A 15114-nucleotide genomic window follows, 5' to 3' on the forward strand; every position below is an offset into this window, starting at 1 on the left:
CGAACTATCAGTTTAATAAGTCACAGCTTCAAAATACTAACAAGAATTCTTTACAGACGAATGGAAACACTGGTAGAAGCCGACCTCAGGGAAGATCAGTTTGGATTCCGTAGAAATGTTGGAACACGTGAGGCAATACTGACCCTACGATTTATCTTAGAAGAAAGATTAAGGAAAGGCAAACCTACGTTTCTAGCATTTGTAGACTTAGAGAAAGCTTTTGACAATGTTGACTGGAATACTCTCTTTCAAATTCTGAAGGTGGCAGGGGTAAAATACAGGGAGCGAAAGGCTATTTACAATTTGTACAGAAATCAGATGGCAGTTATAAGAGTCGAGGGACATGAAAGGGAAGCAGTGGTTGGGAAGGGAGTGAGACAGGGTTGTAGCCTCTCCCCAATGCTATTAAATCTGTACATTGAGCAAGCAGTAAAGGAAACAAAATAAAAGTTTGGAGTAGGTATTAAAATCCATGGAGAAGAAATAAAAACTTTGAGGTTCGCCGATGACATTGTAATTCTGTCAGAGACAGCGAAGGACTTGGAAGAGCAGTTGAACGGAATGGACAGTGTCTTGAAAGGAGGGTATAAGATGAACATCAACAAAAGCAAAACGAGAATAATGGAATGTAGTCGAATTAAGTCGGGTGATGCGGAGGGAATTAGATTAGGAAATGAGACACTTAAAGTAGTAAAGGAGTTTTGCTATTTGGGGAGCAAAATAACTGATGATGGTCAAAGTAGAGAGGGTATGAAATGTAGACTGGCATTGGCAAGGAAAGTGTTTCTGAAAAAGAGAAATTTGTTAACATTGAGTATAGATTTAAGTGTCAGGAAGTTGTTTCTGAAAGTATTTGTACGGAGTGTAGCCATGTGTGGAAGTGAAACATGGACGATAAATAGTTTAGACAAGAAGAGAATAGAAGCTCTCGAAATGTGGTGCTACAGAAGAATGCTGAAAATTATGTGGGTAGATCACATAACTAATGATGAGGTATTGAATAGAATTGGGGAGAAGAGGAGTTTGTGGCACAACTTAACTAGAAGAAGGGATCGGTTGGTAGGACATGTTCTGAAGCATCAATGGATCACCAATTTAGTACTGGAGGGCAGCTTGGAGAGTAAAAATCATAGAGGGAGACCAAGAGATGAATACACTAAGCAGATTCAGACGGATGTAGGCTGCAGTAGGTACTGGGAGATGAAGAAGCTTGCACAGGATAGAGTAGCATGGAGGGCTGCATCAAACCAGTCTCAGGACTGAAGACCACAACAACAACAACATATGAAAAAGGATTTTCATTTTCATCATTATTTTGTTTTAATAAATTTGCTTTTTAAAAAACTGTCATTTGTCTAGATTTAAGTGCTTCACCCTGTATACTGCTGGTATTGTGGCTAATGCCCCTGAAGATGTTAAAAAGCTTATGGGGCTTGGTTTTCAGTTCCCTAAGGTGGGGCAACAACAATATTTTATCATCAAATAAAAGGCTTGCAAACTTCACTGAATCTTTCAATTTCATTAGGGTGCATTTGTTAAAAAGCAAATTGATGAAATCTGCTTTAAGAATGTATGATGACAATGCACACTGATCAATATGGTGTTCTTAACTTTTTGTTTTATGGAACTTGCTGTTGGTGGGTTGGGAAAGTAGCATAATACAGTGAAAACATCCATGAAAAAGGAGCATTGTACTTGCCTTCTCACAGTGGGTATAATGCTACTTATGACAACCAAAACCATAATGACACTAAGAGCAATAAACTGATGGATACTATACTCCATTTCAAAGTGATCTGAGATGACTTGCTCAACAAGATAACTTTTACGCCCAAAAACCTCAAACCACACACTCAACAAGATAACTGAAGAAAGTCTGAGAGATGAAGGACTGATGAATATGAGTAGAAGAGGTCAGTAGCCCAATTCATGGAACTGTCAAAGGATATTATTCTTCCAAGTAGTATAGTAGGCCTTCTGAAGACTGAAAAAAACTCCAGGGTCACTTGTCTATGAAGGCTTGCTGGGTAGCTAACTATAGAAGGGTAATTTTATCAATGGTAGAATAATATCAATATAATAGAGGGAAACATTCCACGCAGGAAAAATATATCTAAAAACAAAGATGATGTGACATACCATACGAAAGCGCTGGCAGGTCGATAGACACATAAACAAACATAATGATACACACAAAATTCTAGCTTTCGCAACCAACGGTTTCTTCATCAGGAAAGAGGGAAGGAGAGGGAAAGACGAAAGGATGTGGGTTTTAAGGGGGAGGGTAAGGAGTCATTCCAATCCCGGGAGCGGAAAGACTTACCTTAGGGGGAAAAAAGGACAGGTATACACTGGCACACACACCCATATCCAACCACACATACACAGACACAAGCAGACATTGTCTTCCTGTCTGCTTGTGTCTGTGTATGTGTGGTTGGATATGGGTGTGTGTGCGAGTGTATACCTGTCCTTTTTTCCCCCTAAGGTAAGTCTTTCCGCTCCCGGGATTGGAATGACTCCTTACCCTCCCCCTTAAAATCCACATCCTTTCGTCTTTCCCTCTCCTTCCCTCTTTCCTGATGAAGAAACCGTTGGTTGCGAAAGCTAGAATTTTGCGTGTATGATTGTGTTTGTTTGTGTATCTATCAACCTGCCAGCGCTTTCATATGGTAAGTCACATCATCTTTGTTTGTAGAATAATATCAGTTGAACATAAGCTGAAAGAGACTTTGGAGCTTCTTAGGTTGGGAAACACAAGGCAAAAAGCAGTTCAGTGTCCACTAGAACTTCTATCTCATGCATATAGTGACACAAATGATACAGTAACATCTTCCTCCCTGGCTTAAGGAGGGGTGCTGATGTTACATCACACCAGAACGCAGAGGAGTACCCTGTATGCCAAGTGCAGTTATTCAGTATGAGAAGTTTCTTTAGCTGTGACTGATAGATGCTGTATCATGATGTAAACAATTTTATTTGGACAAGGTGCCATGTCAAATGGCAAATCCAGCTTCCACATTTAGAATAGACAATTGTAAAGATCTCGTTGTTTGGCAGTGGTGGCTTTTCACAGAAATATTATGTAACAGTATGTGATTTGTCTCTCTAGCCAGTTAGGACACTACCACTTCACATTATGCCAGCAAATGGGCACCCAATAATGGGACATCTCTGTCCTCTTCAAAGAATCCTCCTACTGGTTTCGCATTGTAATAAGAACAATATGAAACAATTAATGAAGTTCAGGAACTTACACCATTATCTCTGTCTCCTCCCAACAATATGAAAAATGTTTTTCCTCATTTCCCAAAGGCTACAAGTTTCTCAGCACTTGGTTAGCATTTTAATCACAAAGATGTGCACAAACCCTTTATAACAGACCAGTACATATTATTGTGCCAAGGTAAAAGTATTATTCATAGATGGCCTGTAGACTTCCAAATGGATGCATCAGTGTTTGATGGATTACAGTTGTTGGGATGATCAACTCAATCCTGGTGTTGTCTCAATTTTCAAACCAAGTGGGGTGGAGCAGTGGTTATAATATTGAACTAATGTTGAGAAGGACAGCAGTTCAAATCCCCATGTGATCATCTAGATCTAGGTTTTACATTGTTTCCCTGAAATTCTTCAGGTAATTGGCAAGATGTTCCTTTAAAAAGGATGGGAGACAATTGTAAAGTTTCGATTGTTTAGCAGTGGCGATCACTTCACAGAAATATTATGCCACAATTATGTGGTTTGCCTCTCTTGCAAGCTATAGCAATACCATTTTTTATTATGCCATTAACTGGGCACCCAATCCAAACTTTTTTTCCATCTCTAATCATTGACACGATGGCAAACTCTAATCTTCCTTCAAAGACAGGTAGCTGGCTGCTTGTACACAAACCAATTAACCTCACTGATAATGCAGTTGGAAAGCTTCCTTCAAGCAATTCTCAGACTTGGAGATGTATATAGAGCAGGAACACTTTGGTTTGCAGACCTCACATTTCTTGCTACAAAGCAAGACAAAATATTTAAGAATGTCTTGCACTTTAAGTAAGAAAACCTGTGTTACAAGCCAAAATGACAGTATGTACAACATATTAATGTTAAACAGAGGAATACCTGGAAAATTTGCGTACAAACACTACTTTCAGATGCAGGGGGGAAAAGAGATGAAATTGCAACTAATTATGATGATTTAAATAAACAAAATGAAACAGTATGGTAAAATAAATACACATTCTTTAGCAGTTGCAAAGGTAGATTTAAACTATATTGTGTAGTAATTATCATAGACAATATTCTCATTCAGAGATCAAAGGGAAACACTGTTTAATTTCAACATAGTATGAGATTAGCTGATAGAAAGGAAAGATGTGGTTGTTTTTATTGCCATCTTGGTGAGAGTAAAGTCAAGCTTGGTGTTCCTGTGGTAAAGTGCGAGCATGGAGACTGTAAGGTTGCGGGATCAAATCCCAGCCAGACACTGGAATTTTTCAGTCTGCCTTTATGCTAGCTTTCACCTACCAATGAAATGAAGATATACCAGGAACAACGTGTGATTTGGATTCCACATTACACTGTAAGTCTCCATTCCCCTGAAGGATTAAAGGGATAAGTTAAGGACATGCCAATCACTGAAGTGGCAGCAAAACAAGGAATTTCAAATACATGGCTCAACATCCATCTTGAGGGACTCACAACCAATCATGTGATATGAATATACCTACTTTTTGATGAAACTGATTCACAGAAAGAGGTACTGCATGAAGCTGAAATAAATTGTAAAATGCTAACATATCAACATGTCAGATGTAACTTTTAAATCACCATCATGAGCATTATTTTAATTCTTGATCAGTGTAAAGAACATGCAATTTATATGCAAGGACAGAGAGAAGTTGGGAATACCCAACTCTTTCATGAATAACATCTATGTGGTATCAGAATATCTTCCTCAGTTTTAAACAAGAAACAGTAATAAACAGATGGTAATTGATATAACTGAGGCAGCAGCATTTTTCAGAGTGAGGCTTTATGTTAATTTTAATATGCTGTATTTATTTTGAGTAACCAAAAGCAGTAAATAGTAGTTCTATGTCAGTTAATTATTAATGGCCTCATACCTGCTGTTCACTTAATTTTGTGTACACCTTGCCCCATTCCTTTTGACTGAAGGTCCTTCTCTATGATAGTATACATGGACTCAACGGATGAATGAATGAAAGAATTCAAGAATGAATATAAAATTACATATTTCTTGGGCATTTTAAGTACCTTTTGAAGATATTAAGTTTAATGTATATTTTTAGTGCTACATATAATTATGGCCTCATTTCTTCTAAGAGTCAAAATTATAGTATGAGCAAATGTTAATTTCTTACTTGGAAGTCGTGATTTCCAGTTGGATTGACATCTTGGGCAGCAATGTAGCTGCAGTTGCCACTGAATGTATAGTTTTGCTGATCAAATGTTACATATTGTGGATCACCAAATCCAGTACAAACACCTATAATAAGACAATTGCATAACTAACAGTAATAAAACTACGTGCAGAGTTAAAACTGTTTTAGACATAGAAGAGAGAGAGAATAATTATAATGGAATATGCAAACTGTAAAAAATAAGTAAATGTTTGTGAGATTTATTCATGTTTTCCATTTATAAGCACAGCATTATTTTTTTGCTAAAAAACCTTCAGATGAAACATCTCCATCTGTGGCCTGCAAACCGCTGTGGATCATTTGGCTTTGTATCATGTATTTGGGTTTCTACCCATTCCACATTATGTATGGAGTAAGGGAAGACTGATGCCTTTAATGGTTCTGTGCATGTTTCAAGTAGTGTAATCCCATCTTCACAATCCACTTGGGAGACTGTACAGAGTGGGTGAGGAGTCCCTTACTCCCGTAAGCCCTGTTTAGTATAACTGTTATTATGCAGGTTGTTAGCTATGTTACTTCTTGTCAATTGTTTGAATCAGTTCTTAGAATTCATGTTTACATTCTTTCACAGTTGCAGTTGCAGTAATTTAATTTGTAACTGTGGCAGACATGAGCGGTCATAGTTAGACTATTGATGTGTGCGTAGTGCCAACACACAGTGCAGATAATGAGACAGATCATGGGAGCATTCCAGGAAAGATCTATTAAGGCTCCACTGTGAAAGGCAACACTTCTGGATTGGGGATATGTGCTTTTACTTTTGGCAGTTTTAAAGAAAGACCGCGGAGTGGAAGGGTGCCAGGGTCTCTGCTTCAATTGAACAATCGCCTATGAAGTTGACACATAAACATGCTTCGGAACTTGGTACACCAAGGATGACAATGCGAGTTTGCATGAAAAAAACCCTTAAGGTCAGAACTTTTAGACTGACGATCATAAGCCAGTTGTTGCATACAGACTGGAATGAGTGTGTTTTAGCACACTGTGCTTTGTTAACTCAATTTCTAAATGCGGTGAGATGTGCTGAGGTTATGTTTTCATATCAATGTGTCATTTATTGCAACTTGTGTGTCAGAAATATTGTCATAAGAGCCAAAGAGAATCCTCATTAGACAGTCAAGTTAGAAAGGAACCCGCCTCACATAATGATACGGGCAGCAATGATACCTCAACATCTGGTTGGACTGTACTTTCTTGAAGGGACTGCCATTGCACAAATTATTTACACATATTGCAAACATGGTTAACACCTCAGCTTCAGGAGAGAGTCTCACAGAACACATGCTTGCAGTGAGATGGGGCACTTCCTCACTACTAGGGAGATATGGAGACTTCTCACCCACCCTATAGTTCATTCGTAGATTCCTCATATAATCTTTCATTTCAAAACCTCATTAGTTAGGATGGACACTTGTTTGAAAGTAGTTGCCAACATATGTTAAATATTTGTTACCATGCATGACACACAGCTGTTTAATTGTCTTTTATTGTTTTACCATTTTTGGTTTCACACCATTATATGGTATATGTACACATCAAAGCGAAGCAAGAAAAAATTAGAAATGCATAATGTACATACGTGGTATAAAACAATACTTGCAAAAGGTCAAATATTAATCACACATCACAGTATGTCATTTTAATATGGCAGTCCATATAATTACCACCCAATCAGAACTGCTGAACATCTACAAAACCGAACAGGTATTGTTGGTACACAAGAGGTGGTGCCTACATTTCATCACTTGATATGTTTGTATGCCAATTTACTCTTCAGGACTTCAGTGAATCGTTTTCTGGGTCTATGTCTTGTGTTACACTCTAGAGTTATCATTATTTATTTATTAAATATATGGCCTCATGATAGTTTTTCTCTGATTCCAGATGCCACTGTAGCAAACATCAACTAAAATGCTATCTTTGTTTCAGTATTCATGGATTTGCTCATTATGAGCTTCAGGTAGTTCCATAATGCACAGTTAGAAAGGATTAACCACTTTTTCATTTCTGAAGTTTATTATGAGATGTACTCTAATTAGAAGAAACAGTTTTACCTATTCAATTACAGATTTTATGGGTGTCATGTTTGTGGCAATTATGAACACTCTTGCCTACTATTGAAAGTTACAATAATTTGATGTTTAATTTATACTGATTGAGTGTAGAATATATTAAACACTAACAAAATGAAACTGCTTGAAATCAAAAACATAAATTTTCAGTTTATATTTATAGAGTCTGAAACCAGAAAAATACTGTGTTGTAATTCATTTTACAGGTTGTAATTAATGGAATATTTTGACAGCATTATTCTATGTAGAAAGTCCTAAATGAATACAGCACTTTGTAGTTTTGAAAGATGTGTTTCTGTTAAAGTACTAGGCTAATGTGTAGCTTTATAACCATTTTTAATTTTCAGAGTGGTGCAGTCTTGCAACATTGTTAGCCTTATGGTATTGCTAATTTGTTGTTTGAAACATTCCCTGAATATTAAAGGATTTTGTGGTAAGATTTGTGAAACTTCAGGACCAAAGGAGATGTTGATCAATTGGTTAATAGTTTCAACATGTTTTCTTCAGTTTGATAGAGGAGAACAGACATTTTCAGGAGCTTGAAGCATTTGTGTTATCTAATGAGAAAATGAGGTTGGAGAAGCACAGTGGAAAAAGAGATTCGGTCTTTTCAGAAACAACTATTCTCATGTGAGTAATGCGACATCTTCAGGAAGACCACAGTATTTGACAAAGACTATGTGTTTGACAAAGATCATGTATTTGGCAAAGACCATCTGAATATTAATCCAACATGACCTATGACAGTACACCTAAAATTGAGATGGTGTGATTAATTGTGACCAGTTAACTATTGTGCAAAATTTGTTCAGCATCACTTAGCTCTTAAAAATCTATCGTTCCTATCAAATATTTTTATATGTGACAAAAAATAATGATGGCTTTATGTCAATATCAAAAAAGAAATCATGTAGGTTATACCTTTTGAACAAAAAAAAAAAAATAAAAAAAAAAAAAAAAAAAAAAAAAAAAATGGCAAAATATCATTTTCTTTATATTCAGTTATGAAAGTTTTATGTTCACATGACCGATCTAACACAACTGTTATTAATGTGATTATTTTTCAAATAGCTCAATTATTGTTCCTATTTATGATTTAATTGAAAATTGTAATTTCATCTTAAGTTATTGACACTGGATTTGTTAGTTATGAGCTACCAAAATGACATAAGGAAAGACTGTTGACATGCAAGTTACAGAGTTACTTTGATATGTAAAATCTTTGTTTTTGTTTAGTAAGGTAGTTGGGGGTTAAAGTATTTCCAGACATGGAATAAAAATGTTAAAAAGTGGAGACAAATGCCTGAAATGTTTTATTATTGTCTTTAATGTATTAGACTAAATGTCCAATAGCCTCTAGCATCCATGTAAGAGAATCACACACCTCAAGAACACTGTGCCAACAATAGAAAACTATTACAATGGACACTGAGAAGAAAGATAAGTTAAAATAACTATTTTCACTATTACTACTGCAAATAATGTGCTAACACTTCTCCCCTCATCTTTAGACTTACTGAAGCTGAAGAAAATTGATTCTGATGTAGCTGGCTGAAGTGGCTGAGTGGTTCTAGGTGCTACAGTCTGGAACCGCGCGACCACTATGGTCTCAGGCATGGATGTGTGTGATGTCCTTAGGTTTAAGTAGTTCTACATTCTAGGGGACTGATGTCCTCAGAAGTTAAGCCCCTTGGTGCTCAAAGCCATTTTTGATTCTGATGTAAACACTGTAGATGCACAAATGTGACATTTCGAAAAAACATTTTTGTTTCTAATAATTATTCAACAGTGACACAGTGAGGTGTGTTAGACGTTACAACCTGAACAGTCCAGAAAAGCTGGTGCTGGTGGGAAGAATCAGATGGCACAGGCTGTAAAGCAGTCATGGAAGTCAAGAACAGTGTGTCATACGGCAAGCATGGCAACTGGATGGTCGAGCTGTCTATCGGCCACAGTGTGCTGGTGGCCATTCATATGGACAGACAGCTTGTTACTAGTCATGATTTTGTAGAAGGGTGGCCAAGTTGGTAGACCAAATTACTGCTTTCACAAGTGGCCCTGTCTTTGATGGGACAGGAGATCCCTGTGACAGGACTGCAGTAGGTGGTAGGGAGTGGACGTATGGAATGGCTGTGCCTTTTGCCTATGTCTTTATCATCTTCATTCTAGGTGATAAAGGCATAGAGAAAAGGTACTAAGCTTGTTGTCTAATTTAGTACTGTACTACAGTTTTCATATGTCACTAATAGCGAGTGTATCTATACCTAATTCAGTTGATGCCAAGATATTCACATGCACCAAATTTATTCTGAATTAATTTTGAATGGCTGTCAGTCATCATTAATATCTGTTCTTCCACACATGCGAGGGAATATTATGTGTCTGGGTGTGCACGAGATGACAGTATCTTGGGTCTTGATTCCTCATAGTCTCATTCTCACTGGTGCAGGAATACATTATTTTGTAGCAAGGAAATTATCTATCTTAAACAAAACAGTTAATACAAATCATAGAATTGTAAGGTTGTACATACGATATTGGACAGGTCAAGGGAACATATCTGCAAGTAATATTTAATAAATTGATTTTACATTATTTTGCAATGAGGAAGTTAGCTATCTTTAACAAAACAGTAAATACAAATGTTGTATGGTAAAATACAAACAGCCAATACAAATGTAAGAGTAAAGTAGTCCAGTATATTTCATACACATGCACAGTATATAATTTTCAGACCTAATTGAACATTTATCATATTGTTTACATTTTTAACCCATTTCAAAAAAATGATCAACTGCATAAAAGCAATGGTCCAAGAGATATTTTTTTAACTTATGTGTGAAGGCTCTTGGGTTCTTTGTTGCTTTGATTTCATTGGGTAAATTATTATACATTTGTATCCCAACACTTAAAACACTTTTTTGGCAGCAGGTAGTTCTGGACTGAATCATATGTAGGTCAGATTGCTGCCTTGTTGCATAGTTATGAATATCTCGATTGAATTTTAGTGTGCAGTCATTGTTTAACAGGTATGACTTGACAAATGAGACGATATTATAAATGTAAGCAGAGGGCAGTGTCATAATGCCATTTGTTTTGAAATGTTGTCTGCATGATTCGTTATGTCTTAGACTGTATATTATGCATATTGCATTTTTTGGCATTTTGAAAATATATCTACCTCCAGGTGAGTTCCCCGAAAATATGATTCCATACTGTAACGTAGAATGGAAGTAAGCATAATATACATGTATGAGAACAGATTTAGTGACTGATTTTTTGAGTATCCTTAAAATGTAACACACAGTTGAGAGCTTTTTTGAGATATAATTTGTGTGAGTCTCCCAGTTAAGATTTTCTTCAAGCCATATGCCAAGAAACTTGATAGAGTCCACACACATAAGCTCTTGGTTATTTAGAATCACATCAGGCATTTCTTGTTTTTGGGATGAGAGTCTGAAGTTGATGTACGTTGTTTTCTGTATGTTTATAATCAGTTTGTTCTCGTTGAACCATTTGCTGAGTGACGACATAAGCGGTTTAATTTTTTGGTTGTGGTCCTCTGTATCAGTACCTGTTATTAGTATGCTTGTGTCACCGGCAAATAGTGTGGTATGTCCCGTAGCAAGCTTCGTGCTTATATCATCAATGTATAGCAGAAACAGTATGGGTCCCAGGATTGAGCCTTGTGGCACACCATATCTAATAGGCATTGTGTCAGAGGAGTGGACAGTAGATCGATGGGTGGTTGTATTCTTTTTTTCAAAATTAATTTCAACTTTTTGAAATCTGTTTGACAGGTAAGATTCTAACCATTTGTTTGCAATTCCTCTTATACCTTTATTTGCTAACTTCTTAAGGAGTATGGTATGGTCAATTACATCAAAGGCTTTGGATAAATCTAAAAAGATACCAGTAGTGATTTCCTTATTATCCAGTGCTTTTAAGGTTTTGTTGAGATACTCATAAATAGCTGTGGTAGTTGTCTTTTGCTTTCTAAAACCATGCTGGTGGTTTGTCAATAAGGATAGTTTATTAGTAAAGTCTTCCAATCTGGTGTAAAATAATTTTTCAAGTATTTTTGAGAATGAGCTGAGTTGTGCTATGGGCCTGTAATTGGCTACATCATTTTTAGAGTCCTTTTTGTGAAGTGGGGTAATTTTAGAAGTCTTTAGTAGGTCAGGGAAAACTCCATTTGTAAAGGATGCATTTATTATGTGGGTTAGGGGTTCTACAATGGATTCTCCACATTTATTTACAATTAAATCAGGAATGTTGTCACTACCACTGGAGTACTTATTCTTTGGTCCTTTTATAGCTGTAAGTACTTCAGTATTGGAGACTTTGTGAAGAAATATTACATGACACAATGGTGCAAAGTAGGGACTTGGGTGGACTTCATGATTAAAGTTATCCATTAAGTGTATCTAGAACAACAGTGATACAGCACACCATGTATTAGTGTACAAACGCAATGAGCTAGTGCTTCCTTATGGTCCTACTGTGTTTTACAGTCCTAATTGGTATCTTACACTGCTGTTATTCTAGATACACTTGGTGCCATATCTTTCTTTCATCACAGAGCTCAGCTAAGTGTTTCCTTTGTTGTGGGTTGCATTACACAAATAAAATGTCTATGGTTTCACAGCTGAAACTGCATAGTAATGGAAACAAAATAAAAAAAATATTTTAATCTATACAACTGTGGCCAGTGTGGTAGGACATTTCCAGTTAAGTTATTAGATGAGGGGGTTCCTTTGTGTAATGGGATATCACCTGAACTTGAATCAGTACTGGAGGACTGGGGACTAATTATCACTTTGTCTCACATTAAAATAAGCCTCCCAGCCACTAATGAAATAATTTGACAGGGTTAGTAGTGAAGGAGGTTGGTCAGACTCTACTGATAAAGTGGTTTCTTCACCAAAATTGAATTATGATTCCATGTAATAGAATTATGTATGGTGTCAGGACTATGTCTAAACACTAGCTAACATTCTTACTGAAGATGCGAAAAACAGACATTTAAATGTTATTTTACAAATGAATGTTAATTAGTAAGCAAATTAAATAGGCTATATTATTGTAAGGGATTCACAGTTACTACAATTCTGACATACGGTTTACCCACAAATCCAGTAATAATTGAGGTGAATGGATAAAATCATACCTGTCCAACCGCAAGCAGTATGTATCATTAGGAAACTCGTACCAGTCAGAAACCAAACCCATCAAATATGGAGTGTCACAGGGTTTGGTAATGGTTCCATTGTTATTTAATGTATTTGTTAATTCTATAGGTGTTGAGGAGGAAGAAAAGAAAATATTGTATGCTGATGACATGACAGTACTAAATAGTGACCAAAATATGGAACAGCTTGAGAGAAGAGCATACATATCTGCAAATGTCACAGCTCAATGGCTGTTGGAAAATGAACTGGTTATAAATCTAAAAAAGACTATGTATGCAGTGTTTAAAAACAAGGAAAAGGCTGTAGACATGGATTTAGAGGTTGATGGAACAAGGCTGGAAGAAGTAGAATCTGCTAGATTCTTAGGTATTCTTGTGCATTATGAACTGAAATGGAAAAAAAAAAACATTACAAAAAAAGCAATTAGGACCATTTTAAGAAGAAAGACCTCTGAAACATGCATAAACTGTTTCAAGAATTTAGGTATCTTAACTTTTTCATCATTGTATATATACAAAACAATAATGTACATCACAAAAGGTAGTGAGGACTGGATTACAAATGCTAGTGTACACACCCACAATACAAGAAGGAAGAATGAAGTACGGAGCATACCCCACCGACTGGCAATGCTAGAACAAGGACCCCAGTACTCTGGTATCAGACTACTAAGAAGTCTGCCCAAAAACCTGCAAGACAGTGTACTTCACAATGACTTTCCAAAGAAACTTAAAGACTATCTCATTGAAAAAGAGTTTTACAGTGTTGCATATTAAACTATCATGTCATGTATTCTGAAGTCACAATATATTTGACTGAAATTTTGTTCATGTATGATAGTTTGAAATGAATAAAAAACTATTTAAAAAGTTTCAGACAACTAGAGCCACACTCTTCATTTGCCTGAGACTGCAGTCATGTGTGTACGAGTTGCGTTTGCATGCATGCATATGTGTGTGTGTATGTGTGTGTGTGTGTGCCTATATGGTGAGAACTACTTTCCTTTTAATTTGATTTTCCATTGTTTTATTTAAAAAGTTGGATACTTGTATCTCGATACCAATATATTTCGATTAAGTTGTTGTTCCTGAGAATGCCTCAATTGTTATCTGCTTTGTGAAATTTTACTGATTAAACCGAAGACCAATTTATTTTCTAGAGGAGGATTCACTCAAATATACACAAACATTCAAAAATAAAGGATGTGCAAATTTTATGTCAAAAATTAAAACTTTCAAAACGGGATGACACAAAGAATGAAAGGAGGCAGTATCACTTACAATCTCTACATTCTGTTGGCAGGACACATGTGTCTCCACGACGAACCATGCCATCTGGACAAAAGCAGCCAGAGAAACAAATCTCACTTGTGACAGGGCAAGGTTCTCGAAGTGTATGACACGTAGGTTCACATTCTCGGCGATAACACTCCAGATGTTGCAATGGAGGTGCGCACGAGGCGGCTGTGAAGGAAAGATACGAATACATTAAAGCCAATCGCAGGTTATTAACAAAACTAAAGTATAGCACTTACCACTCCATAAATTATTTCCGCAGGTAGCAATAAAGTCCCTATTTCAGGATGAATGCTGATGATGGTGTGTTATGAAGTTAAAGATCGGGAACAATGATGTGTTTTATTCGGTGTGATGAATGCATGGTGTCTGTTCTTTCAGACATGTCCAAAAGAACAAAGACCACACATTCCCAAAATTTGATTGGCCTAGCTGGGCAATGCATTCACCTTCTTTCATGCAGATGCCCAAATATGTCTGACCTCCTGTGGGAATCTCAGAGAGCGAATATGGAGGAAATAGACAGGGGCTGCAGACAGGTGGCGCTTGATGGGAATGTGGATCAGCTGTGAAACATACCGAGATAGTCCGTGCAGTTGTGCTAATGCTGTGTCACAGATGGCACTGTGGTTAACACACTTGCCTAGTAAGCAGGAGATCCTGGGATCGAAGCGCGGTCCGGTACATATTTGCACTCAATGCCACTGATACCTGACGCAGCTGAGAGCAGTGATCCCACCCTTTTCTTTCCTTTCTTCCCCTCTCCACTTTCAATTTACATATAATCTTTTACATTAATCTGGTATATTCCCAAAACAAGTTGCTATCAATACATCCTCATTTTTTATTTCAACCTTTGGGGATCGACCAGACAAATGTTATTCCGCTTGCCTAGAAATGCCTGCTATTGGTGCACTCCATGTAACTTTTATGAAGCGTATTGAAAAACTGAGTTAAAATATGTTTTATAATTAATGAGATGTTCTACAGAAACTGACAAACAGATTGACAGAATTTGGACACTGCTTGCATTGTGTTGGTGGCTTCTCATTAAACGGTACTATCTGAAGAAACAAAGTTGCATAAATACATGAAGCTTTTGACTACATTGTTCCTA

At 36.7% G+C, this 15114-nt stretch overlaps 1 protein-coding gene across 1 annotated transcript in view; it reads right to left on the reverse strand.

Annotated features, from left to right (window-relative positions):
* The window catches only part of LOC126473497 (hemocytin), a 568134-nt gene that overhangs the window by 117509 nt on the left and 435511 nt on the right, over positions 1-15114 (reverse strand). The window contains exons 58-59 of the mRNA XM_050100583.1: positions 13983-14165; positions 5379-5503 (exon numbers count right to left, since the gene is read on the reverse strand). Coding sequence (XP_049956540.1) covers positions 5379-5503; positions 13983-14165 — 308 coding nt within the window. The remainder of the gene's footprint in view (positions 1-5378; positions 5504-13982; positions 14166-15114) is intronic.

The sequence above is a fragment of the Schistocerca serialis genome, chromosome 4, assembly GCF_023864345.2.
Source record: "Schistocerca serialis cubense isolate TAMUIC-IGC-003099 chromosome 4, iqSchSeri2.2, whole genome shotgun sequence".
NCBI lineage: Eukaryota > Metazoa > Arthropoda > Insecta > Orthoptera > Acrididae > Schistocerca > Schistocerca serialis.